This window comes from Pomacea canaliculata, linkage group LG8 (assembly GCF_003073045.1).
Source record: "Pomacea canaliculata isolate SZHN2017 linkage group LG8, ASM307304v1, whole genome shotgun sequence".
Lineage (NCBI taxonomy): Eukaryota > Metazoa > Mollusca > Gastropoda > Architaenioglossa > Ampullariidae > Pomacea > Pomacea canaliculata.
In genome coordinates, this window is record NC_037597.1 from 16,109,141 (window position 1) to 16,124,822 (window position 15,682).

Sequence of the window (15,682 nt, forward strand, 5' to 3'; positions counted from 1 at the left end):
GGAGGAGTGAGAAGGATACTTGGAGATTCTGTCACCTTTTAATGACTAGAGATTTATTCAATGTGGGTGGATCATCTCATTCTTGCATGCAGAATTGCTTTAGAATTGTATCATTTGAGTATAGATGGAACCCTGTTGGAAATCTTATAGTTAGTGCAGTGACATTTAAAATGGAATTTCACTGCAAGCCTTTGATTTTACAATAGAGTAAGCATTGAGTGGTGTTGCCCTCCATTTGACCTTGATAATCTCACTTTTCCTTAATCATCAGCTGAGCAGTCACCTTTGTTGACTCTTCTTTGTCACCATCTGTGGTTTCAACCATAAGTGAACATGCATTAACATCACTAGCAATATTAGAACAATGCAACAAGCCGTAGACACCTTATACTCATGAGATTTATGCTGAAGAGATGCTTATTTGTGTTTAATTTGGACGCACCAAACAATTGAAACTTCATCTCATTCAAGACAAGAATCCATAAACAATATCAAGTTAAAACACAAAACAAAAATACCGTCAAGTTGGCATCGAGGCATTTGGAACTAGGGTGCTGTGCTTGTTATGGGTGAGACCGTTCAATTTGGAGACACTGGTGCTGGTGCCAGTCTGCAACACTACAGTGACATGGTGTTTCTGGATGGAAGGAAGGCACCGGTGTTAAGGCTTTGCACCGGTATGATTTGTTTAAGATGTGAGTATCGCCACTTACTATGTACTAGCCTAGCACATCATTGCAAACACACCAAAGCATTTTGCTGGCATAATATGTATGTTTTATGTAGTTTTTAAAACATTAGAGATTTCCAGAGCAAGATATAAACATTATTAGTAATGTTTTGCAAATATGCACTGTGTCTGTAATTCTTCCTGCTTGCAATAATTTAGCAGTTCGGTTTATTGCCTTCTTTTATCTCACATTTTGAGCCTCAGTATATTTGAACCCTGCCATATAAAGCATTCATAGGTAATCAAGCAAGCTTGAAGACTGTGTGTGCGTGAGTGATAGATTCCCCTGGGTGTTAATAACCACTTGTAAAATGTCTACAACATGTTAATCTAAGGTTCCTCATTTGCTGTATGTTAAGTTTTGATTCATCCAGCACATGTACAGTAGGCCCCCACCATATGGGAACTCACAATAAGTGAATTCACCTACATGTGAGTTAAAAAATATTAAAAAATAACAGTTTTGCATTGTACACTAAATTCAGTCGAATTTCAAAGTGACACTGAATTCTCACTGAATCTTGCATGATCACATTGTATCTTTCTGTAGGAAGCATAAGTGTGAATAATTCCTTTGTTAACTCCTCACTTTCTTCCTAGGATTGTCACATGTAACCAGTTGTATCTGCTTAATAACCGTGTGTTTCTCGTGTTTTCCTATGCCATTTTCAGAGTAATGATATTTTCAGTTACTGGAATCTTCTTTTGACTTATCTGAAAAAAAGATAGGTTTTGCATGTAGGAAATATAAAGGTATACATTGGGTTCACTGTTGTATGTGAATTTCCGTTTAGGGTTCTTGATATACATTAGTGACGTATGGCAGTGCCCGACTACAGCTGCATTGTCGGCCTTCCGGATACCAGGAGGATATCTAGTGCTGGCATTCATTCCCTATCACTCCATTGATCAGTTATCAGTATGTCTGAACCAGCCATTGGCACTGGAATAGTGCAGTTGTACTTTATACAGCAGGGTAGATTAATAGCATGGTGCACTTTCCACATAATGATAAAGTGGATGGCAAGCCCTTCATAGCAACATTTTAGTGCACTGTGCTGAAACATAGCTGTGAGTCTTTGAGGACAAGAAAGTCAAAAAGAATAGAAAGCAAGGTCTTGCTCTTCTGTTGAATTATGCAGTTGTAAAGTCAAGGTTTGCTGGTACGTTTAATTTTCTGTTGGCCAGACTGTCTCAGTCTGCTTCATTTTCTCTCTCTCTCTCACACACACATATATTCACATATATGTGCACATAACAAGTACACACAATTTATACAGGAATTTATGTGCAGTACATGTATATTTTAGTGCATATGTATATGGTACAAGAGTAACATATCTTCAGACCACCATTACCTATCTCACACTCTCACCCTTCCCTCTATTATGTTTAGATGATTGACAACTTCCCACCTTACACATACCATTATATGTGCTATTGTCTAGTCAAGCATGCAATAATATAATAGTCACAACTACAGGGATATTCATTCTTCAACACAGCTCTGGTGAGCATCCATGAGTACAGTTATGGGAAGATGAATGAGCACAGAAATTTCTTCCTCATATTTTCAGCAAATGGGGTTCTTTTTACTGAGAAAAACCACAGATGATTATTCGGTTTCATTAAAACCATGCTAAGAAGGCCTAAAGACTAGCAGAAATATTTAAATCATTTAAGGTTAAAAATTGGTAGATGCAGGACTGGAAACTAGAGGTTTTACTGAAAGTTGCTTAGTAGTATGTCACATCACTACTGTGTGAGTATACATGTTTATAACATGTTGTTCACCCTGTAATTTGCACAGGACTGGTTGATGTCACATTTCAATTTATTTTTCATCCATCATTAAGAATAATATACCACCTATTCTTGTTAAACACTGTTTTTTTTTTTAAAAGACCAGATGTCCTTCAGTCAAATCTGCATCGGTGAAACTGTAAAAGGGGAAAAATTGTAGCATGTTAGATGGTGGATATCAACTACTACTAATTTTTCTTTAAATACTCAGTTGTTTGCATTTAATTTAGAGGTGAGGGACTGTATACCATCAGTATAATAATCATGAAATCACTGGCTTTTACCTTACCAGTAAATGTGCTAGGAAGCAGGCCTTAGTCTCATCATTCTTTTGAATTACTTTGTATGAGGCTTCATTGCTTACAGCAGGTGGCATCATGTAACCAATCATATATCGATGCATCAGCTAGCCTTAAACACATTCAAAGCTGGTGTGGTTTACTAACATCAAATATGGTGACTTGTACTGTTCCACCCTGCCAAATCATGAAAGTACAGAGTAAAACTAGCCAAAGTAAAACAAACATGCGACTATTCTAACATAAGCTTGACTCAGGTGGAAAAAAATTTGACACTTGCAAAGCAGGTCTGTAGTATAACTGTTTGATATGTATGCAATTAATCATCTGATTAGTTGTTTACATGTAGTGAAATAGAAGTGAATTTTACTTGTGCGTATTTAGTTTTCTCTTTCCCCCTGTTCCCTTCTCTCACTTAACTCTTTACAGTTCATCAGCCACACAAACATTGTTTTTCAACTACGTCCAACTGAACTGTAAGGAGTTAAAAAATATTACACAAGAGCAAAGTATTAGAGTAGCATATTAGAGGACCAGTTGCCTTTGGATTTGCTTGGTGTGTGTGTTAGAGTGCTAGGAGCTAGTATATGAAATATATTTTAAAAATTTTAAGACCTTAAGTTTTATTTTTGACAAATAGCTGTCATAATATTCTGTTCTAGGGTATATTAACAATTGAGGAGAAATTGTCCAAAACTTGGTGAACAATGTATTATAAAATAAGCTTATAATCATAATCTTTCTATAATCATGTAATTATATAATCCTTAATTACAATTTCAAAATGGTGTCTTTCTTAAACCAATGTTTCTTGCTAAATTGAAAATGATGGACACTGAGTTTTGGAAAATTGCTCATTGTTTTGAAAAAAATCACTATTATGTATAAAGTTTTAAAAAATCTAGCAAACATTTTTTTTATTGTTAAATAAATTTAAAAAAGAAAATATTTGAAATTATAGCTTGGAATTCTTGCCTGGATATTACATTTGCTGCTCCTCCATTCTGCACAGACAAGCAGAAGAAGATGCAGATCAACTCAGACACGTGGAGTGCAAGATTTTGAAGAAAATGATGGATTTGAAATACAGTGGCGTTCAGCTCGTGGGCCAAAAGGTGGCAGGAGCCTCTTGCCATCACCACATCTAAGGCGTTCCCGTAATGGCAATCTTTCGCGCTCTGCAACCCCACGTTCACCTTTTGAACGAAGTTTCCGTCGTCTTAATGACTCAAAGGATTTCAAGAAAGGGGCTGCAGCTGCTGCTTTGGAATCTGAGAGTGAGGAGTCAGGGTATGGAGAAACATATGGCGAAACTATGCAGGCCTCTAGTTTTGACACTCACTTAGATGAACCTTCTTACTGGATGGGGTCTGAGGCAGCACAGGAGACTCAGCAGGTCTTTTATGAGTCTGACGATGAATCAGGGGCCAGTTATGTAACAGGAGTATTTCCACTAATAGATCCATCATCTCTCCGTGATGCCACATCACAGACTCCAGGATATGCTAAAATACAGACTATAGATGTGCCACCCATCACAAATCGCTCAGTGCATTCTCAGACAATGGTTTCTCCCCGTAATGCAGCCTTGCAAACTTCCAGCACCTCCTTGCACTCCATAGGGGCACAAACACAAAGGCAGAAAAGTGGTTCCAGGTCTGACCTTCTGCGTAGCATCCTTCTGGAAGTGAAGGATCTCAAACGTCAGCAGGGAATAGATGGCAGTGATGTTGAATCTCTTGCTTCTGACTCAACCATAAGGAAAGAAACTCTGGAAACACTGTATCGGGATGTGTATGCACTACGAAATGCTGGTGCAAGGGGCACTATTGCCACTCAGACTTTATCAGAACAAACAACCCAAACTGCCATGAGGATGTTTCCAGAGGGTGACCCAGTCCACCAAGCAAGACAGGAACGGCTTCAGGGAATGCTAGCAGAGATTAAACATTTGAAGGGAGACATTGATGGCAATGCCACCCCATCACAGGCACAGAGTACACCACAAAGCATTATTGAATCTGAGCAAAGAACAACATCACGTTCCCTAGCTCGTACAACACCAGCCAGATTTGAATCACCACATCCTATTGCATCTCCTTCACCCACTACAAACGGCATTCACTGTGCACCTGTAAATGGTTATGACAGAGTTCATTTCGCTCATCCACCAGAGACCTACTCCCTGCCAGTCAATCAGCCGCTACTACCACTAGGCATGGGAAGAAGACGAGTCACACAAGAAGACCTTAATGCAATCAGTGAACGACTGGACCGCCTGCAGAACTACCAGATGCCTTCCCGCAGACAGTTGCCTGTATTGCCCATGCAGCCACCACCACCACCACCACCACCGCAGCCCCTGCCATTAGTGTACATACCTCCACCACATCGTCCTCCACATCCCAATCTATATCGTATAAGAGAATTTGCCAGGTCATATGATGACATGGATGCTCTTTTAGAGCAAAATGAATCTGGTGGGAGGCACAGATCACGACACTCTGGTCGTGGGAATGTCATGGATAGATACCACCTGGATGATGCTCTAGAAGAGGCCAATAATGCGGCACGGGAACTTAAACGCATGTCTTCAAAAATGAAACGGTCGCTTAGAGAGGAACTTAGCAAATATTGATGTTTCAGTTTCAGACTTTTACTGAAGGAGAAAATGAATGTGAACTTTAGAGCATTGGTATGGTTGTGCTTCCAGTACAGAAAAAAAGACTAAATAGTCCCAGATAAAAATCCTTTTCTGATGATGTTTTATTGAGCAAAATTATAGACTTTATATTGCTCACTCCACTATTTTTTTTTAAAGAAAATCTTTTGCTCACTCCAGTTTTGCACCATATAACGTTACACTGGGAACAAGGTGCTTGTGGATGTTACAGTTCTTCAGCTTATTTTGAAACTTAATTTATGAACACTAAAACACAACGATCTATGAAAGCAGTTTAATAGGAGAACAAAAACTAGGTAAAGGTCAGACCATGACATGGTATTTGAAACTGTGTTTAGTGTAAAATAATGATACTTTATTTGATTCCAGAATGGTTAGTAATGTTAGTTGATTAATGTCAACATTATATAAAAAGTTTGATGTCTAAAGATTTATGCAGGTTCTCATGATATTCTAGGTGGTGAATGAAAATTATGATTTAGCTTAGAAATATTTACTTCCTGAATTTTCAATGATAAAAGAAATTTATTTTTAAAAGCTGAAACTACACATGTTGAAAAGTATGGTGAGGTCAACAAGAAATGGAATAATTAACAATTTTGAGAATGGTAGGAATAGAGAGAGGATGTAACATGATTAAAAGACAAAAATGGCACATTTTTGTGCTGGTCAAGTTTTTTTAATTTATTTCATCCAGATATTATAAATTTTTTAAAAAAAACTTTCTTTCCCTCATTTAAATTAGTAAATTAGGTTGGCAACATATCTTTTATAATATTTTGCACTCTTCATTTTGAGAATAGCTTTATACAGTTAAACATTCATATATCTGTTGAATATAATTGAATGTAATAGAAAAAAAATTGTCACCGTTTTATCACAAAAGAGAAACTAGCTTATTGAGAGCTTTGACTCTTACTGCTTGTAAATATTTTTATCATTATCTTGAATTATTGTCTTTGAGTTCCGAATGTTTGCTTAAAAATATAGTGAACTCAGAGATTCCTAGTGTGATACTTATTAAAACATTTTTATATATAGCACACAGGGCAATTATTGCATACCTCTTTTGTAAGCATTCAATAAACTGTTTTAACTGCATATACTCAAACAAATATGAATTTTAAATCCTTTAAAGCTGTGATAATTTATTTTTGACAGAATGTTTCCATCATTCCCAAGTTAGCTTTAAATAGCTGCTGTGTGATGGAAAAAGTTTAAATATCATATCCGTCCATCATTTGCCAAGGTATTTTTGAGCCCTTAACAAGACAATCCTCCTTTTTGCAAACAAGCTCAAGTTCCATTGCTTTTTTCACTTTAAAATCACATGGTGGCCTAAATACTTGCATTTTCTCAGGATGATTTCTTAGAACATCCAATCACCTTTTATTCCTAGTTTTTATGAATTCATAGTAATACACCTCAACAAATCAAGTTTTTTTTAAAGCTGTGTAAGTTGGTAATGCCTTTTTTATTTTCATGTTATCCAGTTTGACCTGATAGTTTCATCATCTCACCTGAACTGATAAAATTCATAAAACCTATCCAGATTATAAATTTAATTGTACACACCACCATCAATGCCACCACCACAACCACCTGTCATGGGCATTGCTCAGTCTCTTTTTATTTTCAAATCTGCATTCCCTCTCCTGACCCTCATTCCTACATCTCTAGATCTACTCACTGCAATTGTTGTCGTACAAAACATTTTTTTGCTGTAGGTTGTCTGTGAAACCTTTGTTTAGGAATACCACTTGATTTTCTACAGTACCCTTCAGACATCACCATAATCATAAAACTGCATATGGCTGTAATATGTTCTGGTATTTTATTGTTATCTTGCCTCTTGCACTGACCAAATAATTTCCAATGAATAGCATGTAGTACTTAAATGCTTTCAGGTGCTTAAGTGCTAAATCCTGTCAGGCTGGCAAAATTAACAGTTAGAGATCCCACAGGCTGAATGATGAATTGTTATAAATGAAAATAATTTAAATAAAAAGGTGTCCTGTTTGTCCAGTCTGAGGCATTGACAGAAGTGAATGTTAACTAGGACAGAAAAGTGTATATACAAGTGTTAAATTGACAATATATTGTATGTCATCACATTTGACCACACAAGCCTTGACCATACAAAAACTGGATTATTCAACATATCAGTTATTGTAGCTATTTATTTACCATTTTTATTCAGAAATTATTTAGTTAGATTTGTTGACATGAATAGCATTCATTTAAGGGAACAGTAGGTGCCTATAATTTGCATCTAGTTCTATTCACATCCAGTTATGATATTAGGCTATTTTTGAAATATAACTACCTTCATTTATAAATATATTTGATTCTTGTCACATTGTAGCTCCTTTGTGATATTTTTTATAAGGAGTGTTGCCAGAATAAAGATACAAATAAATATCTTTTTCACCTTGTATTTGCTTGTAGTTTTTTTCTTACCTGGTATTTATTTTGAGGAACAGTTATGAAGCCAAATTTAAATCAGTGTGGTTTTCAGAGCCCCGAGATGCTGTTTGATCTAATCTACTGGGCTAAAGGTTGTGTTTGCAGCAAAAGTGAGAGGACTTTGCTTTATGGACCTCATTTCTTAATTTTACTGACCTTATATTCATGGACTAGGGGCAGGTGGCCTTATTTTTGGTTATGGTTAAATGTATTTGATGGCAAAACTAGTTAAGTTACTTGCTTACTGTTAATATAAAACTTGAAAATAAAATGGCATTTTAAGATTAACTTCGTGAAAGGTCAGTTGATTCTATCATTGACAGAATGAAAATGTACAAAACAGTTATCTTTGTGAAAATGAATGGGATGCAGTTTGAGAATACAGACTAGATATTTAAGATGGACATCACAATCGTTGGTCTGTGTGCATACCTTATTACTGTTTTGTCAGAGTACTTGCACCAAACTGATTGTATACCTAACACTATATGTGTAGGTGGTAGTGTCTTCAGCAGGGTGTAGATCAGCTGGTGGATGGATTGTGATGGGTTATTTCCTCTTTGTAGTAAGCGACTATTTATGAGGGGCTGCTCAGTCTGAAAGTCATGCAGTCATCCAGTGTTGGTCTCAAATACATACATAAGGGTGGTAATATTACGTTCATACACCTCTGATCCTTTAAAGATTCTGTTGCCCTTAGACTTTGTACTATCTACTTTGTGTGAAATAAGTTTTGTTGATGGTTAAACTAAATTATGTACTAAGATATTTGCTTGTTCCTGGACAGCAGGCTCTTCAGGTTTTTTTGAAAGATGGGTAAGGTTTTTTGTTTTTTTTTAAAAAGAAAAAGCTTAAGGTAACTCTGTAACCTCACAGTAACTGGGGATTAACCAGTTAGGGACTATACTTATCTCAGTGCTAGCTGTTTGTGCCTTCCTCTCACGCTGGCTCTTTTTCCCCAAGGGACCTTTGAACAGCTGGGTCAGCTCAAAATGTGACTGCCCATCTGATTAAGATTTGGGTTCTTAATTCCTTTTGCGTTTAAGTTTTCTTCTAGATAGCATCTGTTTAAAATAATTTCTGTATCTTTAATAGAGACGATAGAATAAAACAACAAGAAGCAATGGCATTGCTGTCTAAAGCATTGTGACCTTATGAGACAGGAATATCTAGTGACACATGCATACGCACTACGCGCACACACACACACACCTGAAGTGCCCACTTGCAAGTTGAGATATGAAGAACTGAGAGCATACAAATGATGAGTGAATATAAATGACACAGTATAGATGGTCCTTATTCATTTACACTGTACTTTTCAAAGCAAAATCATAAATCTTTCTGTTTGCTTTTATGGCAAGATATATATGTTTATATAACCTTGAAAAGTATCTTTGACAGTAGGTGGGTGTCCGATGATGTTAGTGTGACATCAGGCTGTATCAATGAGACTTCAACGGATGAGGCGCCGCCTCTGTCTCGGGTGCAGTGGGACAGTTGAGCATCAGCCGGTTGTGTGCCTGCTAACGGATCGTACCTACGTACGCGTTGTCACTCGTCGTCCCGCTGCACGCTTCATGCTGCGCTAGGTGTCTGCAGCACAGCGCGACGCCGTGCATACCGCCAGTCACGGTGTCATAGCCGCTGCTCACAATGTTATGATACCTGTACCATGGGGCGCCCGTAATTTCACGTGCAGTGTGTCAGTTTGCTGACAAGGGCGGCTCAGGTGCCAGCCAAGGTGTACTATTTCACCTCATACTCCACCCTGCTCTCAGCCTCTCCTCAGCAGCGGACACTACCTACCTCCGCTTTTTCATCTCGCTTCAAGGCCTGACCATACTTTCGTTTCGCTGGCCAGGTCTTCAAAGAGCCGAGAGGATTGTTTTCGTTTGAGGATGTCAGCTGTTTAACTGTTTCGATCAAATTTCCACGTTTCACTTGTATGAAACATGGGCGGAAAACTCAGCTGTGCCGGCGGCGCCAATTGCGCTAGCGGCAAGAAACGTCGACCCAAGAAGAAGGTAGTGTACCTGCCCCTTACTGTATAAAAGCCTTTCTCTAGCTGTTCAGCATGCGCAGGTACAGGCTATTGGACTATCACCTGTCGGCGGCAATATGGCATTCTGATCGAACACCGTTTGTTATCGAAATACATGGAGATAAATATATAGATTCAGCTCTATCTCTGGTGCCGCAGATAATTGTGTACTTCTATCTGAAGCAGATATGGGAGTTTTATGTGCAGGGTCAGGACTATTCTGTTTAGTTTGAGAATATTTTTACTTATTTCATTGTAATTTACAGTCGGACCTCGATAAGTCGAACACAAAGGGACCCGAAAAAAAATTCGACTTACGGAGTATTCGAGTTAGGGAAAATGGCGTAATAGGCGCAGGTATTTGGCCGGGAACTAACAATTAATTCGATATAGGGAGGTTTTCGACTTAGGGAAGGTCGACTTATCGAGGTATTATATAGATGCAAGACTCACTACAATGATGTGAACGCTGAAATGAATATAAGCAACATATCAAAACTGAAAGGAATGTTAGCCACATTATCATTAACAAACAAGGTTCAGACCTTTATATCTTTGAGAGAAGGTTTACCAGTCGAACGGACAAGAGTGTAGACTCGTAAATGTGACGAAGTGTCTAATATTCACACGAGATCGTTATATGTAAATACCATACTCTACCAGATACAAAAAGTGACAGAAGTGGTAAAACGCGTTTTGGGATGGCGGGAAATTATTGAGGGAGCTATTCAGCTTTGTTAACATCTTTCATGATAAGCGCTCTGGATCTCAGCTGTCAGTACTTTGCTCCTTATTACAGAAAGTATCTCGGTTTGTCAGAAAAAGCATTTTATTTGTGGTTGAACGTGTTGGCCGCCGCATGTCGTGACAGTGCACGCGCTGTGACAAGCCATGCAGCCGGCGCTCGCCGTCAGAGGACGTCAGGGGCACGTCAGAACTGGCAACACGGCCTCTCACCTTCCTGACAGGTGTAGCGGCGCAATGCTTTAAGACCTTTAAGTTACAGCTCAAGCCGGGCTTGATCACAATCCACCCGAGGTTCAAATGCGAACAGTAGAGATAATTATTGCCTTATCGGCCTGACGTCGAGTTGAACGCCTGACAAAGTTAATGTTGATGGTATGCGATTGTCCTAACTCGACCTTTCCACGCACAGCCATTTACAGGTTTTTGTAAACTATGAATACTGCGTGGATAAACACTTGCAGCTAAGAATTTGGTGTCCCTGTAGCATAAGACCGGACATTACCTGCATGATATATCTGTTCGGTGTCGTGCCGTTTATATCACCACCGCCACTCGACCGTAGAGTTTGGCGCACAGGTGCAGAATTGGTTCCGTGTACCCTATCGATTAGTTTGCCATATACCCGAATTGTTGTTGAGCTCCCGCTGTCTTGTGTCCTTCAGCTTTAAAGCATTCTGGGGCATGCTCATTAAACGTGAAATATTAAAACATTCTCAAGACGCTTTTTCCGGATAGGGTCAGCCAAGGTGATACACCTATTTGCATGAGCTCAAGTAGTTTGCGTGGTTGGAAGACTTGCTCGCCCGCACTTCGAAAGACAATGCACAGCGTGATATAATATATTGCTGTTTGCGGAACAGTAACACGCGCGCAGCTTCAGTTATTGCGCTGGTTTCATATGTAATAGCTTCAGGGGTGCTGTTAAGGAATAATTAAAACAACAAGCTACATGGTGTTCATACGACGATAATGGAAAATTAATCTGAACTTCGTTGTCGATCAGTTGCTGCTTGCTACCTTACAGCACCAACTGCCGCATACGATGGAGATCGATCTGCTGACCACAGACACCCTGACATCTGCGTGTTGTGAAAGTGCATTTGAGTATTTGAGCTTAGACAAACCTGTCTTCCGCAGTTTTCTGGAATAAGTCAAAGAACGCATGTTGCGGCCGATGAAGTTAGCTTTAAACGAGAGCACTAAGGAATACGGGGATAGGAGCTATAGGATTGTAGCACTGGGAGGGATGGAGAGTCGTAACTGCTGCCACTTGACTTTTCCCGGTTAACCTGCTGAGTTTATTGTTAAGACATTGTTCTATGATTGAGAAATCAGATAGACATGTGTGCGGTATGCCCTGCACACTATTCAGTTCGGCCTGCTGGTGACAGACGTTTACAGGCATGCACATAAGCACACGCGCTCTCCCCACACACACCTGCTGCAAGCCCCATTGTATCAGCTAGTTTCTCAACAATGCTCATGATGTGTTTATTATACTGCAGGGGCAGCTGACTACCTCACAGGTGTACATTTTGGAGATGGCAATATTGTAGTTTTATGAAAAAATATATATAGAGCAAATATTGATCAGGTACAGTTATTATTCATTAAATCTTTGATATTAGAAGGTGGGATTTAATATTCAGTTTTACACTTCTAATGTTCACATGTTTTCAATGGTCGTAGCAGGTCACATATTCCTTGTTAGAAAAACCTAATTACATCACTACCACCACAACATGAGAAAGAGTACATTTGCAACACTCTTACCACATACAGTGGAAACCTATACATGGCAGTGCAGTTACATAACTTGTATTTACAAATAGTTGGGATTTAAATGGGTGTACAAGTAGCTATTACTGCCCGAGGCTAGTATGTGGTTGACAATATTCCTTTTTTATTTGAAGAGTTGGAAAGGTCAGTTTGTTTCTTAATTAATCATACTTTACAAGTAGGGAGTTAAATAAAATTGTCAAAAGCCTTCTTTTCTTTTAGATAATGTATCAGTGATTTTGATTTCTTCAAGAAGCAGTTTAGCTGGGAGTTATTTTCATGCACTGTGAATGGAAACACATGCACCTGCTTTGTGCTGTCTGTGGCAATCAGCAATCATCAGAAGATAAGGGACACTTTCCTAAGAAGTTGCCTTTAAGTTTTCTAGCCCAACACATTCAAGCTAAATTTTTCACAAAAGTTAAAATTATTTTAAGAACAAGCTCTTGTTTATTTTACAGATATTTTTTATGTCTGTATGGACACACTAACACATGCATGCATTTTCAGAGATTTTTTATTGGGAAAGTTTTAATGTTTTGATGGCGTAATTACTATTACTTGCAAACTTATTTTGATACTACAGTTTGAAATTAGATGGAATTTAATGCAATCATAGTGAGAAAATATCAAAATTTTATTAAATGTATTGAATGGGATGTGTTTAGTGGGGGTACTAGTGGACTTAAGTTTCACTGTTTACTGAGCAGATTTAATGCTCAAATGGTTCCTGCTTCTAAATATAATAATAAATTCTAAATATAATAGTAAATTCAAATATAATAATAAAATAATAATAAATATAGATTTCAAGTTTTTAGTGATTTTTACTTTGTTCACTTTAATAATTTTAGCATGGCTTTATATTTATAGTTTTTTTATGGTCATAATCAGCCATTCAGATATGCAAAACTCTTTTCTTCAGAGACTGAGTGAAGAACTTGAAGAAAAAAGACAAATTGTTGATGAGCTGAGGACAAAAGCATCAGAACTAATTCCTCAAATAAGCCAGCATGATGGTGAACTTATTGACCAGAGCATCAGGTGCATCTTTATTCTTACCACAAGGCTTAGTTGTCAAGTTGTTTTGTGCACTATAAATGTTGTAGTGAGAGATAAATTGACAAAAATTAAGTAATTTGCAGAATATTGTCTATAATCTCACTATTTTTTAGGTCTAGGTAAATCGATAAATTGAAAGTGTATTTTTTAGACTCGCTGTATCTAGAATGCCACGTGGTGATATATGTTAACTGTGATTATATTTAATGACCATGACTAAGTAATTTCTTCTAGACTTTGCATGATAGGGCCTGAAAACTGTGCCCAAGTTGTTAAGTTTTAATCTGTTCCAGGATGATGGAGCGTCAATGCAGTGAGCTGCAGGCATCTGTGGAAAAACAGCATCGTGGCTATGGGGCGCTGGGTGGAGACTTGGGTGACATCAGGCAAGAAGCGAATCACTACTTACTGTGGCTGAATTCTCAGAGCTCTAACCTGGAGACAGAGACTCGTCTTGGCTTTGCACCCGCTGAGGCAGAAATTAAACTAAGGGCAGCCAAGGTAAGCAAAAGTATAAAAAGCCATCATCGGTTGAATAGCCCATGCTGTTAAACAGCTGACTTTTGAGGACAAAAAGAGGATGTTCAACTGGTGAATTATAAATTATGAGAAACTTCTAAAAATATATTCAGCCTCACAATAAATCAAGTTCTGATTATGTTTTATCCAATAGGATCTTATGGGAGAGCTTGATGAAAAACAGGTGACTCTCCATATTGTCAGACAAAAAGCAGAAGCTCTGTTGCAAGATCTCCCGGGTCCTGAACGTATTTCTGTGGAACATCTTGTCGCCCAGGTTCAGGCAAGGCATAACCAGGTAATGAGATAATATGTAGAGACATAATATAATGTTAAATACAAATTTTCATTAAGTAATATATAATTATAGATAAGGTGGAGGAAAAACAAAAGTATATGTTGGCATACAAAACTTGACATTTATTATGTGAACTTATGGTCATAACAGGTGTGTGAACAAGTGTCCAGTGAGTGTGCCAAGCTGCAAGCAATACATGAACAGTATGTGGAGTTTCAGCACCAAGTAAAGAAAGAAAAAGATTGGCTGCACAGCCATGCCAGAATGGCTGACAAGCTAGATACAGTCAGACTGTTGGCTTCAGATGTAGAGAAGCAGGCTGATGAAAGCAAGGTAGGGCACAAAATTATTAGGAAGGAATCTAGAGTAAAGATTAAACATGTTCTTACTGTGGATGGGCGAATGTTGTACAATTTTGTCCCTTTAGATCCTTGTCAGGTAGATGCTTGCTCTTTCCTTTTAAACCATATTTAATCAACAATTTCATGATTTCAGAGCTTAGTGGCCAAGGTGCAGAACCGCATTTCTCGACAGGAGCATTTGGAAGCAAGTGGGCAGATGTTAAGGGAGAAGTGCACAGAGGATGGAGCAATAGTGATCAGTGTCGCACTAACAGGTAGCAGCTTGTATTTTACAAGAGGATCTGATGTACAACAATGTAATTAAAGACTGTTTTTTGATGAATTTAGTGTATGGGTGCTTTAATTCATCACAAAATTGCTGGTTATTGTTTTATAACTGTTTTTTAAGGTTCTTTTTTCTAACAGAACTCAGTGAACAAAGTGGAGGGCTGGTTGCTCGTCTGAAGCAGCAGGAGGATCATCTGCGAAGCTGCTCTGAATCACGCCGTCTTTATGAGACAGATTACCAGAAAATAGAACATTGGTGCAATGATACTGATATCAAGTGCATGGGGGATCTTCCTCTTGACTGTGCTACAGAAGTGTTGGAAGTGCAGCACATTAAATTTTGTCTTATATTTGGAACTCGCGAGATGACCGAGTTGAGCCGAATGGCGATTTGGCCCAGCGCGCCTTGCTTGCGTCTGCTCCTAAGAGCATACCTCTGCAGGTACAAATGAAACACAATTACTGTGTACATTGTTTTTGTTTTTGCTGTTTTTAATATTATATACAAATTAGGCCAGTAAATAGGCATTTTCTGGGCTTGGAACGAATATCCAGCGTTCTCGACCGTCCTCCCGGAACGAATTATGTTCGAGAACCGAGGTATCACTGTATTAACATTGCTA

The 15,682-nt window shown here is 38.3% G+C and overlaps 1 protein-coding gene across 1 annotated transcript; it reads left to right on the forward strand.

The window, feature by feature from the left end:
- The first annotated feature begins 9,401 nt into the window (after nucleotides 1-9,401).
- On the forward strand, nucleotides 9,402-15,511 carry LOC112570385. Its single transcript, XM_025248804.1, has 8 exons — nucleotides 9,402-10,008; nucleotides 13,477-13,595; nucleotides 13,907-14,114; nucleotides 14,287-14,430; nucleotides 14,581-14,763; nucleotides 14,926-15,046; nucleotides 15,198-15,432; nucleotides 15,502-15,511. The coding sequence occupies exons 1-8, from the start codon at nucleotides 9,937-9,939 to the stop codon at nucleotides 15,509-15,511; spliced, it is 1,092 nt and encodes a 363-aa protein (XP_025104589.1). The 5' UTR covers nucleotides 9,402-9,936.
- The last annotated feature ends 171 nt before the right edge of the window (nucleotides 15,512-15,682 follow it).